This window comes from Micropterus salmoides, unplaced genomic scaffold (genome assembly GCF_014851395.1).
Source record: "Micropterus salmoides isolate LMB-PRFRI ecotype aquatic unplaced genomic scaffold, ASM1485139v1 Ms_hic_scaffold_23, whole genome shotgun sequence".
NCBI lineage: Eukaryota > Metazoa > Chordata > Actinopteri > Centrarchiformes > Centrarchidae > Micropterus > Micropterus salmoides.
The window spans coordinates 5,316,932-5,332,384 of record NW_024041484.1 but is presented as its reverse complement, the minus strand read 5'-3'; the positions used below and the strand labels follow the sequence as shown (position 1 = coordinate 5,332,384).

The window sequence follows — 15,453 nt, the reverse complement described above, 5'->3', positions numbered from 1 at the left end:
TCATCCCTAAAAGAAAAATCACTACAGATTAATTTTCCACCGATACGTTTTCCACTGTATTGGAAAGGGGTTTAGTTTGTTTATAAAAAAAATTAAATACTTGAATGCCTGCCTGATTTAACCTTCTACAGTGCTTACAGCATTGTAAATTGTAGTGTAAATTTTGACTTTATCAGTGTTTGTTGCTTTGCGTCAGTTGTTCCAAATATGCTACCGAAAAGTGCTGACCACATGACCCAGGTTTCCCTGCTGCCGTTGCTGGTGCTGTACCCGAAAATAGTTCCAGAGTGAGACTTCTTTTTTTTATTTTTTTTATTAACCCCTCCTAGACTGGGGACAGAGCGCGCCTGTTGCCCCGCCAACACAACTCTAGAGGCGTGGCCGTCTTCCACGCCCATTGGTAGAAGCCGAGGACAATAACGCTGACTGGCTGGAGCTGAATGACGCAGTCAGTCACCTGGGCCCTGATAGGCTGGAGTGAGCCAGATGCCTGAGAGCGCCAGAAAACAAGCTTGAGCGGGTGATGCTGAAGTCTCCCCGGCACAGTGTAGAGTTTCCGCTGATCGGACAGGGCTCTTAGAGGACTGGAGGTACAAGCTGAGGAGCACTACCCGCTTATTTTGAAGAGGGAAATTGGCTGCTATGTTGGTTTGAAGAAAATACGCGCTGACAAGTCTGTATAATCGGGCACAGAGCCACATTGGAATATTTCATTCATTCAACGGCGAAAAAGGTGAGGAACGGTGTTTCCCCTTTAGTGGTTTCCTAACTGTTGGTATGCTGGTCAGCTGAGCTAGTAATGTTAGCTAAGTAGCTAATTAAAGCTAAATTAGCCTTAGAGACTATAACTAAATCACAGTAATAAAGCAATTTTCAGGCTCTGCCATACCCAATAATATGGACATATTTTAGTGAATTGGCCCTTTACGAAGATGATAACGTAAGTTAACGTTAACGCTACAGCTTACGTCAACTTAGAATTAACGTTATTTATAAACATCACGTAGTAATACTTTCAGCTCTCAACTTGCTATATCAGCTGCGTTTCAGTAGGTTTACGTTATGGTAGCATAAGCCTAACGTTAACTAACGTTAGGGAAATGGATGGTTGCGTTACAGCCATTAGCTTGCTAAGGGCTAATTAGCTGATGTTCTTTCCGCCAAATCCAGCTGACCACTCGTCTGACTTTTCTGTAACTTAGCTGAAATTTACTTAAATCATTAATTCCGCTTTGGTATTAGTCAGGTAATCTATTTCTGCGTTACTACATAAACCTTTCCTTTTTTGGAATGCAGTTTTATCCTGATGGAAGTTGAATGTCTAGCACTGAAAGACCTCACAAGTCCAAGGAAAAGTTTCACGATGGAGCTGGAGGAGGATGGGGGCCAAAGTGAACAAAAGGTAAGGTTAAGATGTTGATCTAATAAGGTGTGATCTGAGCTGTGTGGCAGGTTTGATATGATGCAACTGAAGGAGAGCTCCAGAATCAGGCTGATCTCAGACAGAGATGTTCCGGGTAATGTGGTGGCATCTAAAGAGTGAGATATGGTTGCTATGGGCTAGGCTAGGCTGGCTTTTGGCTATAAACACCAGTGTTTCCATCAGAGAAAGTGGGAAGTAGTTTGTCAGAAGGGGGGGGGGGGGGGGGGGGTCACACAAGGTCATAAAGTTTTGAAAAATCAATTTATTTTCTTGAATTTTTTATTTAAATACTGCACCCAAATTAATCAGCATGCCACGCTGTCCCAGTGTAAACATTTGACTTCCTAAACAAAAGCCTGTGATTTGGGTTTATACAGCAGCAGGTTTAATAGTTTTGGAGTCCTTGAAATGTACCCAGTTTAACAAATGTTTGAAACATTGACTAAACATTTGTAAGACTGCAGGCTAACTTCCACTAATACAATAACGCACTTGTCACAGGAAAACATCTGCACAGAGAGGAGAAGATCCACGCCACTGAAATCTACAGAGTCCACCATCCCTGCTTTGCTGATAAGCAGAAAAGGCGCCACCCCTGACCTGGCCCACATCACCCCCATCAAACACACGGCCTTGGCGGAGCCCTGGACGCCCACAGCCAATCTAAAGATGCTGATCAGCGCAGCGAGCCCAGACATCCGGGACAGAGAGATGAAAAAGGTGCTGTTTAGACCCATAGAGAATGAGAAGGACAAGCCAGCAAGCCCAGATGCCGTGGTGGAGGATACAGAGGTGGAAGACTCTTGTCAGGTATGTGAAATTTTAGCACCTGCCAAAGAGGCAAAGAATATATAGCATCGAAACACATGGGTTCAAACGGCCTCGAAAATAATCAATAGTGCATAATTAATACAGTCTAAAAGTCTCTTATTTTTTGTGTTATTCACTGGGGAGAAAGTGAGGTTGCAGTTATTGCTTATTAGTTTGTTGTGGAAATGCTCTCTGAGGAACCCAGCATTTCCACAATCTTAAAAGTCCAGGGAGTAAACACTTTCCCCCTCACTTTACTCACATTAGCAGCTGAATTCTCAAGATAGTGAGTTTTCAAAAGCACAATCACTCAGTCATGTGTAATAAATATATTGTATAGAAAATGGCAGCTGGAGGCTGAATTGCCCTGAACTTGTGTGATACAATTATTTGTTAAATCCGACATGTGAAGGTTTTTCCCGGCCTTATTGGTTATTGCAGGATTTAATTCTATTCTAAAATATGTGCATTTGAAGATGTCTATTTAAGGCACTGAACTGAGATGTGTGTTAATGTGCATGCTAAATAACCCCAAGGATCACTTAGCCGGCGGAAAATTATTTTAAGAAGAAATGTTTATCATTTATCTCTTTATGCGTTTTGTGTGTCTGTCCAGTTTGAAGCTGCAGAGGAAGAGGATGATACTGACAAAAAGCCCAGCAGGAAGCAGAAGAGTCTGGGTCTGCTGTGCCAGAAGTTCCTGGCCCTCTACCCTGATTACCCACCACCGCACATCCCCATCTGGATCTCACTGGATGAGGTGGCGACCAGTCTTGGTAAGAGCCGGTCATTTTATGTTATTGGATTTAGGGACGGTTGTTATTTCATACAAACATTAGAATCCCTCTGTATTTAGTGGAAGGTGCTGAGCTGCAATTTGGAGCAAAGCTCTTTAGTTTCGTAACATTCATTTATTTGTACACTGACACACACTGTTTTTATTTAAACATGCCCGTATGTTTTCTAAGAACGGGCAGATCAGTTCTCTGCTCTTCTGTTGAACTTGTCAGGAGTGGAGCGGCGGCGTATCTATGACATCGTCAACGTATTAGAGTCTCTGATGATTGTGGGTCGGATAGCCAAGAACAGCTACACCTGGTACGGCCGTCAGCGGCTGGAGGCCACGCTGGAGGAGCTGCAGCAGAGAGGTCGGCAGCAGGGCTACCACATCCAGATGGCGTTGGCCACCGAGGCCAGAGAGGCCGGAGCGGGGCACGAGGACGACGGCGCAGAAGGAGATGCTGGCAACGGTAATGAACGGAGAGGGATTTAATTTTATGCAACCTTCAGTAAGAGATTCTGCAAATACCCTTTCTGCTAGTTCTTAGTTTCCCATTTTCTTCTGCTAGCACCTTTGCATGTCTTTACCACTGGCAGTGATAAAGGGGCTGAAGTTTAATGTTGCACTTGGATGACACCATCAGTTTAATGTCGCATGTGTAAAAATGCAAGTGTAGGTTTCATCTCGGGAGCAGCTACCACAAAATTACCACAGCTAAACGATCATTCCCTTCACCCTCAAACCCACAGGAGAGTGAATACAAGCCTGGTTTCCATAGGGATCCTTCCTCCTCATGCATGCACACAGCTTTTCATTGAGAGTGTGTGTGTTGACTTGTCAGTGTGGCAGGATAATAATAGCACTCATGACGAAGAGGCACTTTACAAAGGTAAAGCCCAGTGACAGGCTTTGATGTCCATTAAGTGGTTAATGTCTGCTGGTGTTGTTACGGCTGGTTGAATGTGATGACCTCAGGCGATATAATTATACGTAATAGCTGTCATCACTGCTGTCCTGCAGAACAACAAACACCTACATCTGAAATGGTATTATTAAGGCGGCAGCTGCACATTTAAGTGTTAATGTCGTGGTTCACGATCAATTATTTTTTAACAAGTTGGAAACATTTCACTGAATGTGAAAGACGATATATGTAGGGTGCAACTCCTATGGGCGTTGGAAGGTTGGTACTCAGACTGCAAACATGGTATTAGAGGATGTGGTATTTATTTTCTAAATTTAAGGGTTTTGGTTTTCTCTGCAGGAGCGGTTAGGGCTGAACCTCCATCATTTTAATGCTTAATGACACCATATCTAACATACCATACCACTACCATTAGAAGAGGCAGTGTGGTAAACCATTGAAATCTTTCTAATCTACAAAATGATCAGGATCCTCAGTTTACAGTGACCTTTGAACAGTCAGATAGTGGTGCTTTATATTTATATTCATGAGGGTTGTCTCTGCTTTTGTGTTGGTTTTCCTGTTAAACAGGAAAAATCAAGGCTCTAATTAAACAAAACCTCATGTGTGTCTGCATTTAACTGTGTTAAGTGAGCCACGGGTATGTGAATGCTAATTTCTTGCAGAGCACAGAGGCCTGCCCCCTGCTTTAACATACATGTGTTCATGTTTAAGGTTTCATTTCACTGCTTTAAAATGTTTTAAGTCACATTCAACAAAAACACAATAGAAAGAGGTTTTGAAGGGCGGGTTTGAATTATTGCAGGTATTTACATAAGAGGAAGAGGGGTCTGTTTTTTATAAATATGTTCTTATACAAATTAGTTATTCCTTGCTCCTGCAATGACCCAATGTTCACTGGTGATTACAAAAAGTTATTATATAATGTAGATGTTTCTGTTATTTCTAGCTGCTGGCAACAGGAAAGACAAATCTCTGCGCATCATGAGCCAGAAGTTTGTGATGCTGTTCCTGGTGTCCAAAACTCAGACTGTTACCCTGGACACAGCGGCGAAGATTCTCATCGAGGAGAGTCAGGACTCGTCAAGTCACAGCAAGTACAAAAGTGAGAAAGAAAGTACAAAAGATGAAAATGTCTTGTATTACAGATCCTGTGTTATCAAAACTAAACCCCATCCCGTATCTTCTTCAGCTAAGGTGCGGCGACTGTACGACATTGCCAATGTGCTGACCAGCCTGGGCCTCATAAAGAAGGTCCATGTCCGTGAGGAGAGAGGCAGGAAGCCGGCCTTCAAGTGGCTTGGCCCTGTTGAATTCAAACGCTCTGGAAATGCCGGTAAGGAGACAAGCTTTATTAACTTTACAAAAGTAGCTCTGAAGCTCCCGGACCTCTGGTGACAGTGATTAATATGCATCTCTGTCACCTGTAAGGTGTTTTGGATAGAGGAGTCTACCAAATGTCAGATTTTTTGCCATTAACTACATTTGCCATTACTGCTATCATGCTAACGTCATCCATCTCACTGTCATCATCTGTAGGAAATACTGTGGACTTGGCGGCTGTCACTCTGCCTGGGGCCACGCAGCCAATGGCAGGCCAGGACCTCAGAAAAGCCAAGATGGCACGCTACGCCTCTTTCAACATCACACCAACTTCTGTGGCCATCCAGCGGCAGGTCAGCTCTGCACCCAGCAGTCCACGACGAGAACCTACTGGTGAGAGACACTATGAATTTTGCAGTTTCCTTTTGTCGCTGTATTACAGTAGAGTTTTTTTTTTTTTATGTTCATGTCTGATAACTGGTTTACTTTCCTCACACTGCAGGTCAGCCAAGCCAGCCTGTGGATTATTCCAGAAAGACTTCAAGCAACAATGCAGTGTGTCAACTGCAGTTTGGAAACAGCACTGAGTGAGTTAATACTAACACACATACACACTCAACCTGTTTGATCACCAGTTGCAGTCTCTTGGTTTACCACTGCAGACTACAGTAAAATATACTACTGTGTGCTGTACAATTTACTGCAGTAACTCTTTTCGCTAACCTCGGTCAGTCTTTCAGTATTATTGTAGAGAATCCACATCAGCTGCCTGGAACAAGGGGGAAATTAGATATTATAGAGAAACTCTTCGTCTCAGATTGAACTCTCCTTCCAAACTAAAGTGACACAACTGCATCCAAATGGATACACAGTTTTCATTTTGACAGATGGCATTACACGCTATTAACAACATGTTTAGTTATAAGGTGCCATGGCCCCCCAGTCTCCGAAGGGGTTTTTAGATCTCATTCGTATACCATATTTCACACTCACTGCCTGTGTTTTCATTGGCTGATGTGATTAGCTTTAGGCTACATGTAACATAAGCTGACTACTGTGGATATGAATAGTTTTTGTCTCCTATGGTTGTATGCGTTGGCTCCATAGATACAGTACACAGTAGTTCTGGTTGTTATTTCTACGGTTGGCCTGCTTGCTGGCCAAACCACAGCTGCCTCAGGGCTGTGGCTGTTAAGTGTTTCTGGAGGGAGCGATGATAATAATGGGGCATAGAAGTGTGTTGAAAAGGAATATTTTACACATGAAGCTGGGTAAAACAAAATGCACCAGAGGCAGTAGTAGCCCACAGGATAAGAGGTGGAGGTTCATAGCTGGAAGGCGGCCAGTGAGAAGTCTGCACATCAGCGAGAGAGATCAGAGGGCCATCTAGCCCCTTTTCTACCACACAAACTTTTCCAAGGGTTCAGAAATCTCCCCTGCTTTTTGTCCGGTGGGAGCCAGGGATTTAATTCCTCTGCCATCGACCCTGGTGCCTAAAAATTGTCCACGCTCGCTCGCATCCCTGAGCAGAGTTTGCAGAGCAGATTTTTTCCCCAGTTGGTCATACATAAAACCCGCAGCTACTGCATTTTGTGGACAGCTTCATTCACACAAATAGGAAGTACTGGGTGCCACTGGTACCACTACTAGGAGAAGAGTTGGACATTTCCTGTTATGTCTTGTAATGCAGTGCTTCTCAAACTTTTTAACATTAGGGACCCCTAACTGACACAAATCAGACCCCCATTTGATACGATTTTATCCCAGGGTCTCCCATCTGACAGGATTTTGGCTTTTTGATGTTTCATTACAGAAAGTGCATGAAACCCATGACCAAAATAGTCACATTCTGTCCTGTTACTTAGATGGAAAATAAATGATTCCACTTTTTTTTTGCTGGGGAACCTCTGGGGGTCCCTGGACCACACTTTGAGAACCACTGTTGTAGTAAAGTAAGCAAGAGAGAGGCCAAACCTTATTTGTTGATTGTTTCATTAATGCACTAAAGCTAAAGTAAAAAAAACTATAAATCTACTTTGGAAAGACACTCTAGAGTTGCCAGTCTCCATTTCCACCTCGGCATGTGTCCTTTGACATCCATTCAAGCATCATATTTGGACCACGGAAAAGCGTATGTGGACCCAGGCCCTGTGAGGGTTGCCTTTTGTTGTTATTTTTAAATGAAGCTCATTTATTTATTAGCTTTTGTACTTTAAGCTTGAATTCTAACAAATAAAAATGTCTTGCTTTCTTGTTTCCCTGCAGTAACTGTCCAGGCGCAGCACTGCAGACCCGCAGCAGCAGCCCGCTGCCTCTCTCCTCCGCCCACCCCACCCTGCTGGCACCTTCTCTACACCAAGAGCATCTCTTCACACCTTCCTCCTCCCCCCACTGCTTGGCCTACCTGCCCAGCCTGTCCCAGCCCTCGGTGGTCATGCTGTACAGGGCGCCAGACAAGCCTGACCAGAGGCCTGAAGGCCAGAGATTGCCCAGGTTGGAGTCTGAGGAGGGGAGGAAGAGAAGGAGGGAAGAAAGGGAAGAAGAGGAGACGGTGGTGAAAAAGAAGGGAACGTCTAGGTTAGAGGAATGTGACAAGGTGAGGTGGTGGTGTGTGTCTTGATATGCTGATAAAATATTTACAGAGAAAAACATTTTACTTACTGTCTAATATAGTAAGATTGACTGAACAGCATAATTATTTTGGTTCAGTGCAGTGACGTGATTACATTATGCCTTTTTCCTGTGTAGTTTTGTGTCCACAATCACAAGATCCTCTATAATTCTTGATAGAAGCCCGTTAAATTGAAAATATGAAATGCTACCCGCTCGCTGATGAGAATAACTCATTCCTGGTGTAATTAAAGAAATATCATATTAGTGATGTATAGGATATTTGATAATTGGAACCCCCCAGCAATTAATCAGGCTACGCAGCACTAGTAATTGGAAGTCCCATTTTTCACAATTTAGATAATTGGCCATAGGCACTGCACTCTTACTTGAGGAAAAATCCTTGGACTTTAATTCTTGAATTTATTCCCAGTGTTTTTTTTTCCCTTCCAGATGAGATCTGAACCTCACAGGGAAGCAGCAGAGTGTTCCCAAAGGGGTAACACCAGGACTTCCCCAGAAAGCCCAGCAGGCCTCTCCAGAGAGCAGGCGTTTGATGAAAGTCTAGGTGGCAACTGCATCAGTGAGCCGGCCCAGCCATCACACTACCTCTATGTACCCAACAACGCAGGTATGTACACAACTCTGAAAACCCACTACAGGCAAGGGTATGTCAGAACTGTTAGCTGGATTTGAGAAGTTCTCAGGGTATTTTCCACATAGAATATTTAGCATATTATAAGTAACAAAACGCATGCACACACTATCTTGTTCAAAAACAAGCCACTTATTTTTATCTTTTAAAGGACTCAAATCGTTTATCTGCTCCATTAAACATTTCTCCTTTATTGCATCAGGAACAGTAGAGTTTTGTTTAGCAGAAATCAGCTCTTGGTTGGGTACAGGGGTGAGCTCATTTGGAGCAGCTGGAAGTAGAACAACAGTGTTGCACATCTTCTGGGAGATATTATATCATCAAGCCTGACAGTATTACAAGAGACCGTCTGCAGGTTCATACTGACATGACAACACAAAGACTGGAGTCTGGGTTTGTAAATTGTAAACATTAAAATACAGTATTAGTTTTGTTTGGGGGAAAGTACAAAAATCAGTTTTACCTTTTTAAATACTTTTAAAAAGTTGAACATCTCATCACTAGTTAAGCCATCAGTCATTTTAATGTTTGATTATGTGACAGAGGTAAACTGTATAATACAATCTAAATGATTACATTTAAGTGTAAAATAAAACTGCAAACCAAGTATTTAAAACTAAGTTTGTGCTGTTCTTGCTTTGTTCTACCACAGTGAAACAAATTTTCTTAGTCAAACATGTCTAAAAAGCACTAGAATAGTGTAAGAATATGAAATGGTTTTGGAGTTGACTGATAGAAGACGGTATCTGTACAAATCCTGCAAAAATTATGTTACATGCTGACTAATGCAATAAAATGTACAGTTTCATGACGACTCACCAAATGTTGGTTCAACGGGGATTTGTTCTCAGGTTTTTAACGTGTTTGGCAATCTGGAGCCTGTCTTGGTACAAGTCAGATGACTTTGAAACCTAACAGTGTAGTCCATATTGTATAAAAAATAATGAAATAACCCACAGCATCTGTTTTCTCCAGGTCTGAATAGCCTCAACTTCTTCCTCTCTGCCGGCCAGCCACCAGCTGGTCTAGCACTTCCTCCCAGCAGTGTTCCCACCCTGGCACTGCCCTACGTCCTGGTGCCCTCTTCAGCCCTTCCCCACTACCCCCTAGTGGCCAGCGGCCTACAACAGCAAGGCTCAAATGCCCACAGCAAACTGAGCTTCAGTCTGCCTGCTGTGATGTCACCTGCCCACTTTATGGTGGGGGCGCCGCCGTTCGGCCTGGCAGCAGCATCAGAGATCAACAGGTCGCCGGCTCCTTCGCCGTCCACCCCAGAACAGAGCCGGCTGTACGGGTCAGGCATTCCACATTCCCCTTCAGGACCACGTCAGACCGTCAGCATCCACACACCAGAACCACTGGTAAGACTTTCCTGTTCTAATGCTGCCCTCCCCACACATACGCAGATCTCTGCAGAGCTTATTAACGTCAACGTCATTTTCTTTCATGATGCTACATGACCTTTCTGGTACTTGTAAAAATGCCACAACACAGCTTGACATGAAAGCAGGTGCAGCGTCTGTTTTGTGGATGGTTTCCCCTCATTCTGACGCTTTTTGTAATCTCCAACTTCTTAAGCAGAGATTAATGTTCCTGTCTGCAAAACTGTCTGCCAGAATTGCTCCTCACAGTCATTTTCTAGCACATCTAGTCATCAATGAAGAGCTTTAACAGTGACTGTTTTCTGACATCTAAGAGTTCTCGAATCCACCTTCAAAGAAACTTGTGAAAATGCTCCCTGCTCCCCAAAGTACCTGTCAATAATGTAACTAACCAAAGCCTACATCACTCCTTACCTTCACAGACACCAAAGGAAACCACATCGTCTGCTGCTAAGGCTTTCTTCCAGACCCCAGGCACACTGGGAAGTGGAGTCAGTGCTGTACCAGCTGCCCGGAAAAGAGGCTCCGCACAGAGGAGACTGGACATCGGCCACCCTCCGACCATGTAGACATCTGAAGAGATGGAATTGGGTGGCTTACATGCTGGTGTGAAAGAAATGGTTTCAACCCACTGATGCTTTGTTAGTTTATTAATTAATAAATTAAGGGTTTCCTTCCAATCTTCCAAGAATAAACGTTTTAGCAAGAGACTGTTTACTCTGAGATGTAAAATTAACTATCCTTAAATATGAAACATGTTTTTGGAAAGCAGAGATCTTAAGATATCTCGCATTTTGCTGATGATTGTAATGTTTTACTAAATGGTGGGAATCTCATTTTTACATGAAACTCTTCCGTTATTGGTCGTTATAGTAACAGTTCAAATGTGCCTCATGGTTTAATTATGGGATGCTGCGTTTCCAAGTGAATGAGAGAAGCAGTATTGCCAATGTAACAGTGCCCTCCTGTGGTGGGAGTCGGCCACTGCTGAACTTTTGTTTGTCGGCCTTAATTTTCCCTCCCAGATACGATCAAGCTACCTAACCCCCTGTCACTTGTGTGTGTGTGTGTGTGTGTGTGTGTGTGTGTGTGTGTGTGTGTGTATATATAGCCCAATTGCTATTTATATTTTAGCTAATATATGTTGATTACAGAACTGTAATGGAACATTAACTTGTTTTAGTATTTGACAAATGTTTGTCTAATATTGAAGTGATTGTCTGGCCCCTGTTAGGTTTAGCTACATTATCAAGGTATAATAGGAAATGTATCAGCAGCCGGGTTACGTCGACAGTAGCAGACAAGCTTCTCTCGGCTTATTTCAGACATTACTGTGAGGAGAAAAATCACTAAAGCCTTAAGTGTTTACTGAAAGCCGAGTATCTCAAACAGTTGTTGGACTTGGATTTACTCATCAGGAAGACAAATGTTACTGGTGCTGTGTATGTTTTCACTGAGTATGTGCAACCATAGAGCTTAATGGTTAAACAAATCCTTTAGCTCTGACAACTAAATGTGACGATGCTCTCAGGTACTCGAATACTTGTAACTTTACTAGAAGTGGATTTTGGAGAGATATCAGAGTACTGTAAAGAATTTTTTTATCCTTAATTTATCCAGGGAAAGTAGACTGAGTTTATGTGTTGTCTGTTTTAGCAGCGCGATTCCACGTGCATACAGTCCGACACATCTGGGAGACTCCTGACATGACCACGCTCTCTTGTTGGCTGGTGCTGTTGGGGGTTAAGTGCCTTGCTGAGAGAAGAGAGCTGCTTCCTCAGTACAGATTTTCTCAGGTTGTCCAGGGGTTAGTATCAACCGCCCTCTAATCTTAAGACAACCCAGCCAAAATATTGGTGCTTTGCATTCAGGAGAGTTTACCTATGTCACACCAAAGGGTGCACAGATAATCCTCTCTGATCACTGGATGTGTTATTAATGTACAGTTGTGTCATTAATTCTTTGTACATTGTTTCAGTGTCATTTATATTTCCACATGCAGAATGTTAAATGCTGCTTTCCTGTTTTTAAAATAATGATTATTGCACTGCTCATTTTAACGTCTACAAAACTTAGAGCTATTCCTTCACTGTTCTACTCTTCCCTCTCTGTAGTTATGGGCCAAACTGGCTTTCTTCTGTATGACTTTCACAAACTTTAAAAAATAAAATGACACTGACCAGTTTTGGTGTGTGTGCTTTATATTCCCCCCCCCCCACCAAAGCTTTACTAATGTAATTATGTTTTTTCAAAGATAAAAGGCTCACCCTACTTAATCGGAAATTAAAAGAAAATTTATTTAGCTATCCAGTTGTATTCTACAGTGAAAAAAAATCCACTAAGATGGTAATCCAACTGTTGACAGATTTACAAATTGTTTCAGTTTATCGATTTACAAACGTACAAATTACACCAATAATTCAGCCCATTTCAGAGTGACCCAACAGATGGAAGCAAGCCGTGCTAATGTGGTCAGATAACACACTGCTGCGTTGTACACATTAAACACAAGATGGAACTGCTGATCTGGGTGAAGCCACAGCATTATAATGTGCGTTATTCCAAACAAAACCTCAGATATCAGTGGAGAAGCAGAAAGAAGTCTGATTCAGAAATTCTAATGACCCATGCAGTAAACACCAATAAACTAAGGATTTCAACAATGCATATCAAGTGTGATTCTCAGGGTCAGGTCAGGCTAATTGAGTCGCACTTAAAAACACACACACCATCTGTCTGAGGATATAAACATCTAATCTAAGCTTTTATATCAGTGCTAAAACTGAGCCGAGGGAGCTGCCAATAGATGTGTTTGGCCCCTGCCAAGCATTTATGACACTAAACCTCAGCAGATGGGACCATTAAGTTTATATGTACAGTATCTGCTCTGGCCAAAAACCACTTCAATGAACACATATTCATTGCTTTTCTTACCACCCTGATCACTACAACTGTTACTACTACGTCACTAACTATTGCCAGTTCTACTACAACTGTACTACTAGCAGCCTATTACTGCTATTACCATTGCTAGTACTGCTAGCATATGGATTTGTGCTACCACCTCCACTACTACTGATAGAACTACTTCCTGTACATACTACCCAGTAACCAACTAATTAGTGTGGTCTTTAGGCGCAGATGTTTAGGATAAAACTGAAATAAAAGCTTTGTAGTCATATAACAGTTGTTTCAACATTTTTAATGGCTGTATTTCACAATAAGACAGACCATGAACTGATGATAACCTAGAGTGATTTGACATTTTGGGAAATACGTTTTCTTGCCAAGAGTTAGATGAGAAGATGTCTATCACACTTTTGTTTTCCCATTAGAATATGAAGCTACAGCCAGGAAATGGTTAGCTTAGCGTAAAGACTGCTCTGGCGGCAGTGGGAAACAGCCAGCCTGGCTCTGTTTTCGATTTAAAGATTTAGAGTTAGATTTGTTTTATGTGTTAAGCTGTTAAAAACCAAAAAGCAGTTTGCAATTTGACAGGGGGGTTATGTTCTGGACAATGTCTTAGCCGAGCGCAGTGATAGTGAAGCTCTGTATGTCTAGGTTAAAACTGGGCTGAACAGTAATGATTCTACTTTTAAGTGAAGTTAAGACTTGCTTAAGTTTTAGCCCAAATTTTACAAAGACATCTAGATATTCTTTGACCTGCAAATCAACTAAACAGTGCTTACTGGGTATGCCACTAGTACTACTACAATTAGGATTTATAAACAGGTTTATTTTATTCAAGGTGCAGCTGGATACAGTTATAATCAGTGTTTAAAAAAAAGTTCTTTAAAAAGGGTTATATGTCGATTTAGGGCATAAAAACAAAAACATCTGTAGATCACATCTGAAAAACATGTAATTTTTTTGTACCCATTTGGTGTATCCTTTCAAAGTACCATAATCCGTCCCATTATTATTTCATAAGAGCAACCACCTTCCTATTAAACGCTTAACATTTTAGTTTTGGTTTTAAAAAAAAATTCTATTTATTGCTTTTCATTTACCTGTGGCTCTCTGGGATTTCCTCGCCTCAAGCCTTTGTGTTCATATGAGGGAAATGGGAGCTGTAGCTCTACCTGAGGCAGTCTGTATTTGATTTTTATTACTGCTTAGCTTCTGCTCTCAGAAATTCTTTCTGAATTACACTACTATGCCTATTAAACCCAGGTGTGCTGCTAGCTTTGTGTTATGTTCAGCTGCCAGCTGAATGCTGGTAACAGAGGTTGTGGACCCAAATGCAGACATGGAGATTGAAATGCAGACAGGGAGGGAAAAAAACAGACTTACAGTTGATATGGTGTGAGCAGCCCAAAACACAACAGGGGAATAATCCAAAAGGTCCAACTGAAAGGAAATCCAAAGTGAATCCACAAAACACAGGGGGCACAAGAAACACTGGCATGGGAAACAATGAACTGGCACAGAGTGAAGGGGCAAACCACAATACAACAGGAGGGGAGACCATAATTACACACAGGTGAACCCACTGGACAATCAGAGAAGCCAACACAGGAAGCAAAGAGAGACAGTGACACATGAGGCAGAAAAACTACAAACCAAAACAGGAAGTAAGAGTCACATAATACACAAGGCATGAAATCACAAAATAAAACATAACACAGATGACTTTAATGCCTTGCTGACAAAACCTACAAAAAGCTAAGAACACAGACAGTAAAACAAGACCAGAACACTAGTAAAACAAGCAAACAAGGGCAGGGAATGAAAACAGAAACCAAATACAAAACATACCCAACCAACCCAAATCTGAGACAACTGGCCATCTCAGTAGGGTTGGGACCTGTCCAGAGTTTTCTGGGGGGAGGGGGGTTCTCTTTGCAGTCATTCACATGCGGACTTGCTTTTGTGTTCCGCATTACTACTTTGCTGCATGACGCCTAAGCTCACAGACAGATGACTGGATATTGTTGATAATTCATAAAAATGGCAAGTCAGTCCAGGGCCCTATGTAGGAATTGCACTTTAGAATGCACAAGCTGATTTGGGGGGAGTAAAACATATATTGGAGAGCAATAGTAATATTCATCGAGCTACTCATTCTGATCAACAGCAGCAAGTGTGAGAGTAAACCTTAGGAGCAAGTCTCAGGAGAACATAATTAATCGCACGTATGTTCTAAATAGCAATAGCCAATCGGACACAATGATTTACCGTACATCTGTCTCATTGTTCATTCTTAAAAAATGTATTTTACCAAACTCAATCCAATTTCATTAAATTTTTGTTGTCTCATTGCACTTTTCATGTAGAGCAGGTCCAGACCGTACTCTTTGTAATGTTATTCACAGTGACCCAACAATCCCCACCATGAGCAAGCGCTTTGCAAATTCCCTTTTAACAGGTAGAAACCTTGAGCAGAACCTTGACTTGGGGTCCGTCTGCCTCGACCAGTTGGGGGGGTACCCAAACAGAAATGCAAAATACAACAGTAAAGGTTGTTGTGGTGCAGACATCAATGAAACTGAATAATAGTACTAAATGATGATAGCAATAATAATGGTACTACTATTACTACTA

The 15,453-nt window shown here is 42.1% G+C and overlaps 1 protein-coding gene and 1 long non-coding RNA gene across 3 annotated transcripts in view; one reads left to right on the top strand and one right to left on the bottom strand.

The window, feature by feature from the left end:
* LOC119918340 overlaps positions 1-14,364 on the bottom strand; it is a 33,750-nt gene extending 19,386 nt beyond the window's left edge. Inside the window, exons 1-3 of one of the 2 annotated variants that reach the window (XR_005447425.1) lie at positions 14,203-14,364; positions 10,324-10,482; positions 7,667-7,763 (exon numbers count right to left, since the gene is read on the bottom strand). This is a non-coding gene — a long non-coding RNA (uncharacterized LOC119918340). The remainder of the gene's footprint in view (positions 1-7,666; positions 7,764-10,323; positions 10,483-14,202) is intronic. The other variant, XR_005447424.1, reaches the window with a different exon arrangement.
* e2f7 (E2F transcription factor 7) lies at positions 373-12,094 on the top strand. The gene is made up of 13 exons (XM_038739026.1): positions 373-733; positions 1,297-1,402; positions 1,925-2,233; positions 2,850-3,009; positions 3,244-3,483; positions 4,889-5,044; positions 5,132-5,275; positions 5,479-5,655; positions 5,765-5,849; positions 7,528-7,858; positions 8,326-8,503; positions 9,503-9,888; positions 10,332-12,094. Exons 2-13 carry the CDS (start codon positions 1,307-1,309, stop codon positions 10,476-10,478), a joined length of 2,409 nt encoding a protein of 802 aa, XP_038594954.1. The 5' UTR covers positions 373-733; positions 1,297-1,306; the 3' UTR covers positions 10,479-12,094.
* Positions 14,365-15,453: the final 1,089 nt, after the last annotated feature.